This window comes from Aptenodytes patagonicus, chromosome 3 (assembly GCF_965638725.1).
Source record: "Aptenodytes patagonicus chromosome 3, bAptPat1.pri.cur, whole genome shotgun sequence".
NCBI classification, from domain to species: domain Eukaryota; kingdom Metazoa; phylum Chordata; class Aves; order Sphenisciformes; family Spheniscidae; genus Aptenodytes; species Aptenodytes patagonicus.
In genome coordinates, this window is record NC_134951.1 from 96,684,957 (window position 1) to 96,701,562 (window position 16,606).

Here is a 16,606-nt window from a genome sequence, read left to right on the forward strand (position 1 = left end):
AGACAGGGCATTCCCTCCTTTCCTGTCCTGTGATCCCAGCCTTAAAATATGAGAGCTGACAGCAGTTTTCTAACTCCCCCCATCTACCACCTCCCTTGCCTCATGTCTCCTGATGCCAGCGTTAACCACATATAGCGCATGCCTTCCCAAATCTACTTTGCTCAGGTGTCAGGAGCAGCTCTCTATTTTGCTAGAACATATATACAAACCTTCCCATCCTCTTAGCTCTCCTATCCCCAGTCTTTTCCACTGGCTTTTCCCTTTCAAATATATCCACTACCTCCAACCCATACAAGCAGGTACCATCTTCTCCTCTCCCTAATGCATTCCTCATAAACTCAGATTCCGGTCCCGTCCATCACCTCTGGCAAAGAATATCCCGCCACCCCACGCTCCAGGATCTATGGCTCTTTCTCTGCCTTGGCCCAGTTCCCACGTCCCCTGGACATGTGCTGGTGCTGCGCAGACCAAGAGAGAAAGCTTGGCAACAGCTGCCGTGCCAAGCCCACCATCTCAGATCTGCTGACTGGAGGTAAGCACGCGGCAGAAGTACTCACAGTGTATGTTACAGAGGAACCTGCGTTACATCCCCATGCAAGTAGAAGCAGAGCCAGGACAACCTCTCCCTCCAGCCAGGCTGCCTCGATGCAGTCTGGGTACCACCAGCTGTATCGCAGTTTGGAGATCTTTGATACAGGTGGTGTCACCTACGGCCTAAACCCAGACAACAGCAACAGGGCTCAAAAAAAAAAAAAAGCCGTTTCTTCAGAACAGCAAGATGGGAAGCACTGGGAAAGTGTCTGACAGTACTTCAGCAGCAGTATGCTCCTGTGGCTTAAAGACAAGGACATGTTTGGGTGAGACCCAAACACGCACAGCCTTGCAGGATGCCCAGCACAAAGTGTTTGGGAGGATTCTGGAGTTGTTTTTTATCACAACAAGTGATGTATAGCTAGGTCCTACAGGAAAAATAGCTGCCATGGCAGAAAAACCTTAAAAGGAGTGTCTGTATTAGGACAGTACGAGATGTGGTGTTCAGCCCTGAAAGGGCCACGGTAAGTGAGCAACTGTCCACAGAGAGATGACCAAGACTGTCTGCCATCCACTGTGTCTGTACATCTCGCCTCTCCTTTCCTGACAAAACTGCATAGCTTGGATGTCTCTCTCTCTCTCGATAAAATTAAGTTGCTTTTCCTGGAGAGTCTGGCCAAAAAACAGGATAATGGCAGCTTATGGAAAGTGTATTTGTTTCTCCCAACAATATCTGAGAAATGGATTAGCTGATTTAAACCAGTTCTCTTCTGAACAAACAAATTCATCTCTCTAGGCGAGGAGCTCTCATACAAGCTTTTACTCAGCCTATCATTACAACCGCAGAGGTGTTTAGAGATGAGCAATGAGCTGCACAAAGGCTGAACGGCAGTGCACGCAGGCTGCAATCTCATGCAGCAGACCCAGGTCCCCTCTTTAAGGAGGGCTCCCACCTTCCTGATGCACGTATCTGGTTATCATCCTCTCTTCTTTCACGGTCATTTACCCAGGGCACAGCGAGGAGGCCTCCCGGTACTTTGCATCTGACGTGTGGTGCCACAGACTGAACATGCCAGCTTTGCAAAAATCTGTTCCCCAGCCTCCACTGCTCCGGTGAATTCTCCCCGCCATCTGGGCCTTTACTCATGTCTAAAGTCTCCTATATCTCCTGGCCACCACAGCATGCAGACATGCTCTGTCAGACCAATTTCAATCAAAGAGGTAAACCGGAAAAGCTCTCGGGGCGCAAGGGAGACTTCCCAAGAAAATCTCGGTGAGTGGCAGCACATGGGAACCTTCCCCACAAGGCAGGAAGCAGAGAAGAGACCAGGATCATGCAGAGCAAGTCCTAACTGCTACACACTGAGGGGAAAAATTCCGGCCAGCCAAAATTCATACAACCGCTTTACCCTGTGAAAGACGTTTTCCTCCAAACCTGCATACACCAAACGCTACAAAAAAGCAGCGCTGGGAGTCCTGGGGCTTTGCTCTGCAAACATAAAGATGGTCACAAAGAAGGAGGTTTTAGCTAAGCATCCTTAGCCTGTCAGACTACCTGCCCCTCAATGCCACGAGGTTGGCAGGAGGGTAGGGCCCACAAGTCCTAGACAAACAGGAGCCATCCTCTTTTCAGCTACATTTGGTACAACCCCATCTTAAGACCCAATCCGAAACCGATGTAAGTGCTGTCACAGCTCCATCTGCCAGGCCTCAGGACCAATAGCTGGTAATTGTTAAAACAAATCTGAGGCCAGCTAAGCCTCTGTGGTTGTTACTGTGCTCTGAAGCGTGGCCATTTGGGTTTACAGCCATGACGGAGTAAAACTGATTCCTCCTTCAGCCTGTCCTTAGACTGACAACTCTTTAATTAGTTGTTAGCAGCCCAGGCACTGGGAAGCAGAATGAGCAATCCTAATGCCGTATCACCGAGGACAGGGCTACGTGCACAAACATAAGCTCTAAGCAACTTAATCCCAGACACAATAGTGCAAGCGGAAAGTGTGTTGACAATCAGGAACAAAACACTCTGCCCTTAACAGGGGGAGCAGGTGGGTTCTGTGTATTGATAGAAACACAGAAATAACATGTATACTTTCAGCTTAGTCACACAAACCTCTGTACAACAAATTAGGGGATAAACAGGGAGGATTTCCATCAAAGTGGGACCTAACAACCAGGTCATGCTTTGTTCAGACTGGTGGTTCGAGGTCATGTCCAAGACTAGAAATTATTTTCTTTTCACTAACGAAGGCCTCCGGGTTTGCAAACACTGAACTTGCAGAGGCACAGTTTTCCCATGGCTTTGAATACAGACACACCTTCCCCAGAACTTCGGTTCATTCTTAAGCCTCTGATGGTCTAAAACAAACCAGAACATCCCAGAGCTCTGGTTTGTAGGAGACCCCGAGGTTTCCCTCTCTTGGGAACAGGACCTGTGCCATGTAGAACAGCAATACTGAAGCATGAATGGAAGGGCAGAACAGCCCCAACCACTGCTCCCAAGTTAGCTCCTGAACTGTGCTCCTCAGCTTGGAGGAGGGTGTCAGGATGGACTTCACTGATGAAAATAATAAGAAAATTTTAAACAGTCACTATTAATAAATACACTCAGAAATTAAACCAGCCAAGCCTAAAATTCTTAGCAGATGGCTCCATACTCCAGCTCACATGGCCAAGCAGCAAGACAGATAAGCCAGCTCAGTCACAGATATGGGTCAGCTCTGGCCACAGTCTCATTTCTCTTAGACTCCCTTCACATAGGCAGGGAGAGCTGCAGGGAGCTCTCAGGAGCCAAAAGCCCAGTCCTATCCACTCTGCAGAAACATCTCCATGCCAGGAGCATGTCTCAAGAGCACTTTTAATGGAGCAGTTAATATCCAAGCTTATGTTTCAGAGGAGGCAGGGCACCAGCAAAGAGCACTGACATTGAGCTATGGCTTCAACAGTTGATCGAAACAGTTTAATGCACTTCCATTTCCAGTTGCGTGGATCCAGCAATGCTTCTTACTTATTTACAGTATCACCCCCTCCTCTCCTCCCTGCTTTGCTACATAGATAACAGGGGAAATTGATGCTGACTATTGCCCGCCTGATGTACAGCATTGCCAATGGGTTCAGTGGGATTTTAAAGAGGAATGAGTCAACAGCGTGTGACCAGGAATAACATTTGCCAGCGTGTGAGCTTGAATAGGAAAACATATCTGTGCCCACCTGAACATTAGTTTAAGTGACAAGGGCAACAGATGCCCCAGCAGGACATATTCTGGCTGCCTTCCAGGTCAGGGTAGAGCCAGACCTGCTGGTCACCAGCCCTGTGGCAATGCCTGTGTCTAGGACTATGCAATGGCTCCTGAAGTCCTGTTAACCACGATAACCGCCCCTCCAAAGAGAATGTCGGTCTACTTTCCTGATTACACCTAATGTTCACTATGCTTTGAAGATAAAGCCCAATAATCCACCTGCTGCTTAACGTGGCAAAATTCTACCTAAGGGCAATAAGTGTAATCCTTTGGAGATCAATCCCAGACGATTGTGGACTATTATTTTGGATTCAGAAGGGGCCAAATTTGGAGGCCATGTTATTCCAGGGAAGGAGACACTTGGGTTAATTCCTTTTCTAGTCTTTCTTCCTGCCAAGATCTCATCTGCTGTGTGACCCGAAGATGAGAAACAGGATCATCTTTCAGACTTGACTATCCGAAACAAGGTCAACCCTATGTAAATATCTCCTCTTCCTTCTTCCCTTCTTTCTCTGGCCACTTAGAGACACCAAGAGCTCTTCCAAAGAAAAAAATGGCACCAGCAAAAGTCTGCTTATCCAATCATCAGAATTTGGTGAATTATTTAACATCTGTCGTGGTTTAACCTCAGCCGGCAACTAAGCACCACGCAGCCGCTCGCTCACTCCCCCCTGGTGGGATGGGGGAGAGAATCGGAAGGGTAAAAGTGAGAAAACTCATGGGTTGAGATAAAGGCAGTTTAATAGGTAAAGCAAAAGCCACACACGCAAGCAAAGCAAAACAAGGAATTCATTCACTACTTCCCATGGGCAGGCAGGTGTTCAGCCATCTCCAGGAAAGCAGGGCTCCATCACGCGTAACGGTTACTTGGGAAGACAAACGCCATCACTCCAAACGTCCCCCCCTTCCTTCTTCTTCCCCCAGCTTTATATACTGAGCATGACGTCACATGGTATGGAATATCCCTTTGGCCAGTTCTCGGTCAGCTGTCCTGGCTGTGCCCCCTCCCAGCTTCTTGTGCACCTCCAGCCTTCTCAGTCGGTAGAGCATGGGAAGCTGAAAAGTCCTTGACTAGTGTAAGCACTACCTAGCAACAACTAAAACATCGGTGTGTTATCAACATTGTTCTCACCCTAAATCCAAAACACAGCACTGTACCAGCTACTAGGAAGGAAATTAACTCTATCCCTGCTGAAACCAGGACAACATCTCTCAACAGAGGAGACGGGTGCTCTGCTACCAGGCTTTGGTGGTTATCCAAAGAGGGAGAACCCATTCAGGTGATCGAGCAAAGGCCTGAGACAGCAAGTAGTGAGTGCTGTAAGGGAGGATAAACCTATCTGTGGGAAAATACTGGAGCAGAAGTATCAAGGATCAGGTGTGATGAGGAGTGCAGGGTTGAGCTGGACTTTGACTCAGCTGTCCAGTAGTTTACAACATGCTGTTCAGGACTGACAAAGCATCAGAGCTGACACAATATCATTCAAGCAGGATAATGTACTAGGATTGCAATTTACACCACACCGTTATATGAGGCTCTAACAGAGCAAATGTGATATTCACCGTGATAAGACAGTCATCTCAAAGGCCAGTTCTAGCAACAGCTAGAGTTTAGAGTCACTGCTAATCTTTGTAATTCATGGAAATGCTATTTTGACCAGGCTTTTAGGATACATGGCTAATATATTTTTTTGCAATTTGTTATTATGTACTTGCTAAATTTGTATCTAGGTAGCGTCCTTTTCACTGATCCACACATACACACTTTCTTTCCTCCCTCCTTTCATACATATTGACTCAAATGACACTTTGTATTCCAAAACCCAGAGTGCTGCACATTTTCAAGCCCAGTGTGTGTTTTACAGCCTTACACTATCTCACCTACGCAGGATGACCCAGCCCTGATTTTAAACCCACCTGTGCAGAGGATTCATTTTTCTGCTGGGATTTTCTGAAAAAAGCCTGGACAACAGCATCATTGATATTATTAACAACAGCATTCTGCCCTTCCATTACTATTTTTATTTCAAGATTTCAAAGTGCTATGTTTATTATGTCCCACAAATCCTTGAAGAGATGGGTCAGTTTTATTCCTTTTTTGAAGGTATGGGAAAAGATGACAAGACACTGCCACTCCAAGTGGTAGCCAGATTCCCAGGAGTTCTGACGAGCCCAATCTCTCGCTCTAACCAGTATACAACATTTCTTCATCCTAACCACAGAGCTATAAGGCTGCAAGGACTTCCATGAACTTGTTAATCTTCCAAAGCTCTACAGTGCAGACCAAGAAGTCCAGGGAACAGACCATCCAGCCTGTCAGAGAGCTGATGATAGACAATTACAGCTCATAAGATAAAAGCAGAGCAATTTTTTCTGCTTGCAAAATACAAAAAATAATAAAAAGCCTAAACACTTTTTTTTTTTTTGACAGCTGACTTGTTCTTTTTGTCTTCTTACTCTCTTTCCACTACTGCAGTGCAGTTGGCAAAGCCTATTTCTGGGCTAGTTTGTTACAATACAGCACTATATGTATGAGGGTGAGGGGAGAAAAAGAAAAGAGAAACACAGAAACAGGTTCTGACATCTAATCAGATCTGCTGTATTGATTTTGCAACTTTAGCTTTGGAGCAAATCAGAGGAACAACCACATTATCACCCAGAATTCACTCTTCCCTTGAGTGAGCCGGTTCAAAAGGAGCTCACACTGACACATAAACAGGCACGCCTGCATGCACACACACACGCGCGCGCTTGCGCGCACGCCTGGGTGGATGCACACCCCACCTAAGCAGCTCTCCAGTGGGATGCGCAGGCTGGGGGAGGCAGGGGAAGCGCTCATCACGGAGGCTGCAGGAGCCACACGATCCCCATTTCCCACAAGATGAGAATTCCAGAGCAAGCCACCGGACTAATGAGCTACCCACAATGGAGAGCAACGTTTCAATTAACCACAGCGGCCCCCGCCGTGGCACCCACCTCCTTCCAGCTGCATGAACAAGGAGGAGAGGGATAAACAGGGACTGCTTTGTTTGCTGGGGTTTTTTTTGCACGGGGGGAAAGGAGGGAGGCTATAAAGGGGATGAGGGCAATTCTTGCCCTGCTTTCTTGGTTCGCAGTTTGTTTTTCATGCTGATGGAAGGAGCAAATTGACAGCCCCGAAACCAAAGCTGCCTGCTCAGGCACAGAACAGGCAGTGCCACCGTAAGGTCCTTCCGCAGTTTCCAGGAAGGAGGAGACAGCTCAGGTGTACAAACACTCAGTATGCACCCAGCTCCAACTAAGGGTACACAGAACTGATGGAGAAGGGAAGAGGGCCATTTGGGTGGGCTGCCTCATGGACCTTGCCACCATTATTTGGGCGAGATCACAATAAAGCATTGCTTGGCCTTGGGAAGAGCTATAGGAAGAGTATGTTGAGTTGCTCTTTACACAGAAGTTCATCACATCTTTGCCTTTTTGGGGGTCTCATCAAAGGCTCTGCCCCAGAACAGCTTCTGGCTTGTACCTACCAACTTTCTTGTGTGGGGAGTCATGTCCTCCCCCTCCAGCCCAAGATTCAGGGCTGTGATCCCCCCTCCAGACCACCCAGTAAGCCCAAATTCATCCCAGGCTCGGAACTGCTGCTCCCTCTGCAGGGGTAATGAGGGTCAGTGAGGACCACACAGCTTTCAGACATCAACACCAAACTGGGGACACCAGCAGGTCTGATGGTTCTTTGCTCCAGAGTGAGATTTTGCTGCATCTCCCATCAGTTCTTGAGGTGACCAAGAGTCACCCTCCCTGCCATGTTCTGCCATGCCCCATACACCTGACCCAGCCTGCCTTCCAAAACAGCTTAAACCAAGACACACATTTCCACCCTGCTTAAGGGAAGCTTCTCCACACATACCTACCTGCATGAAAATCTGCACACATTTCCCTGTCCTCCATCCTGTAATTTAATTCCTGCCACACTCCTGAATGGACAGAGATAATTTTTAAATGGGAATCTTCAAATACTCAAAGTGCCTGCAGGATTTCGCACACCTCCGTTACTGCTGTGCTCCCAGCAGCTCAAATCTGTGAGCAGCGTATCTGGTTGGCTTCAGCCAGGTTATCCGCTCCGATCTCACTTGTCTTCTTCCCAGAAAGCGAGCCTGGGAGGAGTGTGGCAGCATGTCTAATGAGTACTGCTATGCTGTGCGTGGAGGCTCATCAGTCACAGACCAGAGGCAGCGTGCCCAGGTGCAAATTAACCTGCTCCCTACCCATCCCACACCTGGCAGATCCGCGCTGCTCAGAGGATTCTGCAAGAGTTCAACAATTGCACCATCCCGTTGGGACAAGGTCTGCAGGGAGGGCTACTCCTACAATCACAGCTCCTTCCAGACCAAGGCATTTTACCCAGCTGCCTTCCTGCTGTCTGATTCAAAGTCTTGAAGGAGAGAGCAAAGACCCCCATATGTCAAAACACACCTCAACAGCATGGGAGCTGAGCAGGCACTCACTTCTCCGGAGGGAGAAACCACTGCAGGGAAAGGATGGGGACAGTCACCCAACGCAGACACCACCAGCATCCCTCACTCTATGTTCACTTCTGTGCACAGATACCACCTTCAAGTGGGGCTGGGAGCACCACCCATTGCTGAAATCACTCAATACACCACATGCTAAGAATCAGTTTTCTGTTAGTCACAGCTTTATTGCACGGAAAACATTTGGGAGTATGCAGTCCCTATTAGGGTCTGCCTAGCACTGCTTTTCAGGCAAAATGGTTCAGGCATGTCCAGAAATGACAGCTGGGGTAACTAAGTTGAAGAAAGGGTTGTGGGGTGGAAATGGTCTAATTAACATTCATTTGCTACCTTTTGAGTGCTTGACTTTACAAACTTACTAACATACCCTGAAGGTATTTTACACATATGTAATGCACACAAACACACACCTGGTAAAGCTGCTGTTCTGCACTCATCCACTGATAGGGAAATGGAAAGCATTGTATACAAACACATACAACACCTCTCCCTTCCACTTGCAACACACTGGCCTTACGGTATCCTGCCCTTAGCCTTGTATAGTCAGACCAATAAACTGTTCAAAGGTCCCCAGACAAAAGACATGTGTCTGCTCAGCCCAGTAAGAAAGGTCAACTCTGCCTGAAAGCAGCACTGAGTGTGTCAATGCTGCATAGCCCACAGGCTTTTGTGTACACAGGCATTCAGACAGGCGGCTCCAGTACTGTATGGTTATACTCACACTGCACATTGAGCTGCACCAGGGCTTCCCGGGGCCTGATGTTAAAGCCATTGTACCTGGCTGTCTGACACTTATAGGTCCCACTCATTTCTCGGCTCACACTCTCCAGGCGCAGCTTCCCATCATATGTCTCCATTGTCGTCGTCCCTGAAGGCATGGGGGTTTCCTTATCTACCCGGGACCAGATGATGGGTGGCTTGGGCTTCCCTCGAACCTCGCACTGCAGCTCAGCCCGGGAGCCCTCCCGGACGGTGATTGTGGACTGACCCTTAGGAACACTGATGGTTGGTGGCACTAAAAGGGAGACAAGAAGGGAATAATTTTACAGCAAGTTTCCAACAAGCAGGAATATTCTTGAGATGCTTGTGTTCGAGTCACACCAACAGCCCTGAACTCCAAAGGTTTCCACTTGACACAATGCAACGCCTGTAGGAACACACTGCCTGTGTAAGTCATCCTGCAGGGTCTGGAACTGCAGCGCATCAAGGAAGATCCAACAATGTATCCCAATGCCAACAGCATTGGGGGTAACCAGCTGTATTAGGACCTTCTCCCAGCTCCCACCCCTCTGGTTGCAAAATGCTCTCCAGCAGCAGGGCTAGCACAGAGGAACCCAAAGGCAAAAGCCTCTTTGATCCATTTCTCCACTTCTGGTCAGTGAATGTCCCAAATGGAACTGCAGTCTTTTAGCCAAGAAATAGAAGTCGTATCTGACAAGATATCTAGTTCCCTTATACAAGTCAGACCAAAACTAAGACTTACAGGATTAGTGCTTGTAGATCACATCTCCAGCCTTATCAGACATCCAGGATCCCTGTTTGCTCCTAAAGCACAGCAAGGAGCCAGCTCTGTTAACTGCCTTTGCTTACTTTATACTGAGATTCACAGTGCAGTAGTTATCTCTGGCTCACATGAGCAAGAGATGGGTCCCAGCAAAGATCACTTCTGGCATCCCTTCCAGGCCAGGCTGGGAACAGCTTGCCCAGCAGAACTGCTGCCAAGCCGGGGCTAGAGCTGGAGGCAGAGTAATGCTCAAGAAATATCCAGCTATCAACTGACAAACAAGACTTTGCTGATAAACAAAGTTCAAAAGAAACCCAATGACTGCAGCTAAAGGGTGCAGAGGTGTCGGTGGGAAGAGGTTTGTTGTTCACGTCCCCAACTCCAACAAGAATGAAGGAAGGGGGTGTTTGTGCTAAACCCCATGTAATATTGACATTTTATTTGTATTAGGCTTCAGAGTTAACAGTTCAACTGAGTTAAATAGGGCAGTAATTATTTTCTGAAACCTCCTCTTTCAGCCCTTCCTGCTGACAGTGGCGACACTTGGATTGACACTTCTGTAACTGCAAGGGCCACATACTTGGTTTCCATTTAAATCAAAGTTTAGAACTACAGAGGCTGTAACAAGCTAGTGTGACCAATGTTAGCTCAATTCAACTCCAGCAAAGAAGCGTACTACAGTAATTGCACACGTTACAGCCCACAGCTGCTTTAAGAGCAAATTTAGGATGGCTCCAGCCCAATCTCCCTCTGCAGTGACCTCCCTATGCAACAGGGAGGACACATTTTCAGTTTGCAGGTCTCCTGGGGGCTGGGGAATCTCATCACACCCTGTCCCGCACAGCGTGAAGGGACCACAGCACTCTCAGCGCGCAGCACTGCCAGCAGCTGCTCACCTGGTGAGAGGCAATTTTCTCCATGGGGTAAAGCTGTAAATTGCATTTGAAGATTTTTTTTTTTTAATTAAAGCTATCTCCTCAGAGCTGCTCAGTGGAAGCAGCCACCTTGGCGAGCTCAGGATTCGCTCAGCAGGGAAACATGGAGCTACCACTGCCACCATCCTGCTCTGATCCTGCGGTCTGGGGAACACCCGCTGGGTTTTTATGCAGGAACCACATGTTGGAGGCGGCTCATGTCTATTCATGGGGATGCCACACGCTGGACAGCCTCAGCTGCTGCATGAAGGGCTGCTCCAGCGGGGATGGCTGCTATCATTCCCTGGATCACAAAGTGGTCCTGCTGGCCCAGGATGCCAAAGAGAGGCATCAAAATGCCCCAGGCTGCCCTCCTGTCCTTCCCTGTCAGCAGCATCCACATAAGCACGTGGGGCTCACCTTCCACCAGCCAGGCCAGAGCACGGGGCAACCTGCCACCGCAGACACCTCCTTTGAGGCAGTGGTCGGCTGGCACCTGGACCAACACCTGCACCAACAGACACTGCCCAGCCTTTTGGTGGGATCATCCAGGGTCTCCCAGCCCTGCGCCGCCTCCTACCCTTGCAGTCTTAAACACAAATGTACTCTGCCATCTAGTGATCTTGGGCAAAAAGAATTGCTCCTGGCGGCAGCAGCCACACAAGCTTGGGAGAGCTGGCTTTGCACCAGGATTGCAGGGTTCCCCAGGTGTTATTCCCTGCTGGTACAACGGGGATGGTGTCTGCTGGCACAGAGAGCGCCCTGCTTGCCAGGGCTGCCAGCAGAAGGGAAGCACCACCCTTCGGTGTTTAGTAGGTCCATGGCAGGGTCAGGGCTCAGACTCCAGGCTGCTAATGAGCACTGGGCACAGTCCCATTGGGAGCAGGCTGGCCCCAGCGTTTCTGCTGGGAGACAGGGGCTTCCCAAAGCATCAAAAGCAGTCACAGCACCTTCTGCTGGGGGGCTGAAGCGAGCAATGTCCAGAATCAAGACTGGGATTGCCTGACCAATGGATCCAGCCCAACCAGGGACTGAGAAGAAACTTTCCATGAAGGTTCAGGACAACATCTGTGGGCAGCTGGCCTCCTCGGGAGTCCTCACCAGGTTACTAGCCCAATGCTGCTTTGTGCTGTACCCCAACGTCCTGGAAAGGCAGCAAGATGACAGGGATGTAATGGAGAGCAGAGCTGGACCCACCACTTCCCCAGAAGCAAAAAGGCAGCCTTGAGACCCTGCATTTCAGTCCCCAAGGTGACTGACAAACACACTTACGGATTAGTCCTGTCATCACCAAGCCATGGGGTGAAGCTTTGACCCTGATTTTAAAGGGGGGAGGCATTTATAACACTTGGACTCCTACAGAGAGTGCCCAAGACAGATTGCAATTGCAATCCAGTAAACATTAAAGTTCTTCACACAATTTGCTATAACAGATGATACCAATCTCCTGGCCACAGCTCTGAAAAAAGGGACATTCCTCATAAGCAATGCCAAAGACAGGAAAGAGCACCTTTCTTGCTGTTTTACTCCCTTCTAAGCAAAGGGACTTTTGAAATTTGGTGAAATACCACCCCCTCTTTCTTCCTTCACAATTTGGAGGCTTCTTTGAACAATCACACTCTAAACCTGTCTCTGTAGCTTTGACTGGACTACACTTTGGACTTTTCACTGGGAGAAAACATAAAGGAAGATCTGCTTGGTGCACAACACATCTGGCAGAGGATCTGTAACTATTACCCATCTCCAGTCTCAGCCAAATGCTTGCCTGAGGATGTGATACTTTTTCCCACTAGGATTCAAGACACTCATGTGAGGTCCTTCAAAAAAGCCAGAGGGATGGGGGTGGGGAGCAGCTACTGATGCCAACCACTCTCCTGGGGTCCCCAGCTGCCACAGAGAGGCTCACCTGTCTCCGAGGAGATGTTCACCTCCACACTGAGGTCAGGAATGGGTGCTCCCTGGAAGGTAGCCACACACAGGTAGGTGCCGTAGTCACTGAACCTCAGGTCAATAATCTCCAAGCTGCAGGTCACAGGTGGGAGCTCGGGGTCATTCCTGGTGATGAGCAACCGGTCTGAGAACCTGGCTGGTTTCCCATTCTTATACCAGGAATAGACAACCTTCTCCTGGGGGACAGCATCCACGTGGCACGAGAGCTTCAAGTCCTGCCCTAACTGGATGGTCTCACTCTCTTTGATCACATCAGGGGTGATTTGGAACGTGGCATTCTTCATGGCTGGGATGAACACAAGTGCAAAACTGGTTAGGGACAGCAAAGTGTCTTGCATGGGACAGAACAACAGTTCTTTGCTCCTCAGGAAGGCAACATCTCCATGCAACACCTGCCTCAAGACCTCCCCCAGTTATGTTCCCACAATAGATCCCCAGGGCCTCACATGTGGCAGTCTGGGATCATTCTCTAGCTCAGGACAGTGCTACAGCCCAGGATGAGGCTGCAAGCAGTGCTAGCACAGCTGCTGGTCTGGGAGAAAAGCAGCTTGCACAGTGGCTTCTCCAGAATACTAATCTCTGCTAAGTATCACATTCACCCTCAGCTGTACAAGAACAGCCACGAGAAATGCAAATCTAGCCCCTTGTTGTGGTTTGACCCGGCAGGCAGCTAAACACCACACAGCCGTTCACTCACTCCCCCCCACCAGTGGGATGGGGGAGAGAATTGGCGGGAGGGGTGGGAATACAGTAAAACTCATGGGCTGAGATAAAGACAGTTTAATAGGACAGAAAAGGAAGGGAAAATAGTAATAACAATAATGATAAAAGAATATACAAAGCAAGCGATGCACAATGCAATTGCTCACCACCCACCGACCAATGCCCAGCCAGTTCACGAGTGGCAGTCACTGCCCCCCGGCCAACTCTCCCCGTTTATATACTGAGCATGACGTCACATGGTACGGAATACCCCTTTGGCCAGTTGGGGTCAGCTGTCCTGGCTGTGCCCCCTCCCAGCTTCTCGCTGGCAGGGCATGGGAAGCTGACAAGTCCTTGACTAGTGTAAGCACTGCTTAGCAACAACTAAAGCATTGGTGTGTTATCAACATTATTCTCACACTAAATCCAAAACACAGCACTGTACCAGTTACTAGGAAGAAAATTAACTCCATCCCAGATGAAACCAGGACACCCCTCCACCCTGAAAACCCATGCTCTGAGAAGAGCAACTTACATCGCACCAGCAGGTTCACTGTCTTCTTTGCTGGGTTCCCCACATTGTTGATGGCCGTGCAATTGTAGTAGCCCGAGTCCTCCACGCGGATCCTCCAGATAGTGAGGTTGCCTCCGTGCACAAGGCTGTTGGGAGGCATTGGGCCAGGAGAGTGAGACCAAACCACCTCTGGTTGTGGGTCACCGCCCATCAGAGAGCACTGCATAGTGATGTTGTCACCAGGGTTGACCACCAGTGTCTCATTGACAGACAGCTTCAGAGCAGGTGGGGCTGGAAGAGTACAAAGAGGGACACTTCGGAGCTTGTAAAAGACCCACCCGCTTGCCTGTGCACAGCTTCATACTTTCTAGGATTTGTTCTTGAAGATAGCTGGTTTGAGTAGGGAGAGCTGGAGGCATCCATGAATTCATTAAAATACAAGGTGTTTGTGAACCTAAAGCATTATCATTACCATGCCTTTGAGTTAGAGCACCCTGCTCTGTTATGGTTAGAAAACATACCTAAAACACTCCACCGCTAGCACTTAGGATTGGGGTACAAGCTAGGTATGATATTTTAGCAGCGTTTAGTGCAGGTTCTCTAGGCTTAGGACTCAGGTCAGAAGAAAAGCCTGATGAACCCCCCTTGCACAGGTAGGAGTGGCAACCAGGCAAAATTCAGCAGTGGAAAACCCAAGGCTAGAGGTTTCTTGACTCCTGATGCAAACAACTGCAGCAAGGCAGAAATGCAATGGAAAGCTGCTGTGGCTCTGCGTTGCTTACCTGCACTGCCCCCAGCCCACCCCCCTGCAGACACCACAGTGCCTTCTGTTCTCCCTGTAACTCCCCTGACTCTAGAGATGCCCTGCAGAAGCATCACTGGAGAAAAGGCTCAACTGGTAGCTCCTACTAGAGCACCTGTATCTCCTTTGCTGCAATACTATTGTATGAATCACAGTTAGTCTGCTTATGCCTTGAACAGAAACACCACACTGGACTGAGCCCTGAGAAAGACAGACAGAAAGACAGACAGAAAGACAGAAAAAAGGCAGGAAAACAAGAGATGCATTGTCATATGGCATGGGAAGTTGCAACCATGGATTGAGCTTAGCAGCTCAGGACCCGATCCAAAGCGTTCTGGGAAGCTCACTGGGATGTCAGTGTTTGCTGGACGGTTCTCACAATCTCAAGGGAAGGTCAGGCAGAGCACCAGCTGCGTGACCAGTCACAGTCTGCTCCTTCTGCCTGACCACCAGAGCTCCACCCTGATGGAGAGGCGAAGGAGAAAGGACAGGCTTAGAGGAGCCTGCTTGAACCCAACAGCTGTTTGTGTTTGAGGACAGTTGGGATTAAACCACTCCTCCCATACAGAGTTGCCATCCCAAGAAGGAGTTTTAGGGAAGGTCTACCGTTAAAAAAGGACCTCAGTTATCCCATGATATGCCTCTCCATCTCTCGCACCCAACTAGATGTCTTTGAGAGTCAAAGCTTTTGCCAGGCAGCTGGCCCTTGCAGCTCAGAGCCTGACACAGAGGACCAGGACCTGTCTGCACCATAACAGACCACGAACAGCAGCTCTACACCCGCTCTTAACCTCCTTCACCTCCACAGGTGTCAAATACACTTCTCTATAGACCTGGGGGCTACAGACCAGGTCACAGGGATTGTCCTTCATACACAACTGAACTGGGACTGATTCAAAATGTCTAGACAACCTCTCCTTTGAATACCCTAGTACCTGTTTTGGTTTATTTTATTTCTGCACCCTTCTCACTACATCCCCCTCCAGGAACTGATCCAAAACACTTCCCTTCGTATTCTCTATTTCATCCCATGAAAAGCCTTTTAAAAGCCCTTGTCAGCACCATCACTGGCTCCATCCAGACAGAGCTGAGAAAGTAGCAGTCCCCAGCACAAAGGCAGGGAGTATGTTTTAAGTAACAGCTATAATAATGCAAAATAAGACATTGTTCCATATTCATGAAGCCTGATTTAACAGCATCATTATTTCCGTCTCTTCTCTCCCTGGACCCTGTGTTAATGAGCTGTGCTGGATTTGTGTCGGATCTCTGAATTACAGCCCATACAAACAAGGCGAGAAGGACTGCTCTCTCCTCAGCACCGGCGCCATAATTTAGCAGCGCAACCACTGCCATGCTGGGATATTGCTTTGGTGCACTGAATCAAATGTCCTCCTCTTGGCCACAGCGCATGCCAGAGGTGGCCAGCTGTGCCTAAGGAAGAAGGTGGTTCCTCTGCCACCTGCACTGGTCTTTTTGAGGCCAGTGGCTGGAGTCCTTGAATTTTGGGAGGCCACAGCCTGCACTCAGAGCCTTTGACAGGTCTCTTTGCTGGAGTCCTGGAAATAGTGTGCAAGGGTTAATGCGCACTAATCGGCAAAGGAAGGACTTGTACATCCTTTCCAAGCTCCAGGTGGTGTCATGAGACTCAGTGAAGCCCAGGAACACAATAGCTCAGCTCACCATGGTCTGGCAGGACACATTCTTGTCACTAATAGGCTGTCAGATAAGCGTAGCTGATGCCAAATAGCTGTTCCTGCCCTCTGACGTTGAACTGGTCTCAGGTTCACAGGACACAGACAAGCTGACAGATGCAGCATCTTGCCTGGGAATCTCTACCCATCCCTGTCAGAGCCAGAGAAAGGCTGAGACCAGCCTATGTTCAGAGGGAAGATGTCAGAGTTGGGGAGCACAAACCAGAAGTCCTGCAGGCTCTGGT

The 16,606-nt window shown here is 49.1% G+C and overlaps 1 protein-coding gene across 1 annotated transcript in view; it reads right to left on the reverse strand.

Annotated features, from left to right (window-relative positions):
• MDGA1 (MAM domain containing glycosylphosphatidylinositol anchor 1) overlaps positions 1–16,606 on the reverse strand; it is a 147,958-nt gene that overhangs the window by 68,394 nt on the left and 62,958 nt on the right. Inside the window, exons 6-8 of the mRNA XM_076335550.1 lie at positions 13,890–14,159; positions 12,609–12,938; positions 9,006–9,299 (exon numbers count right to left, since the gene is read on the reverse strand). Of these exons, the coding sequence (XP_076191665.1) occupies positions 9,006–9,299; positions 12,609–12,938; positions 13,890–14,159 (894 nt within the window). The remainder of the gene's footprint in view (positions 1–9,005; positions 9,300–12,608; positions 12,939–13,889; positions 14,160–16,606) is intronic.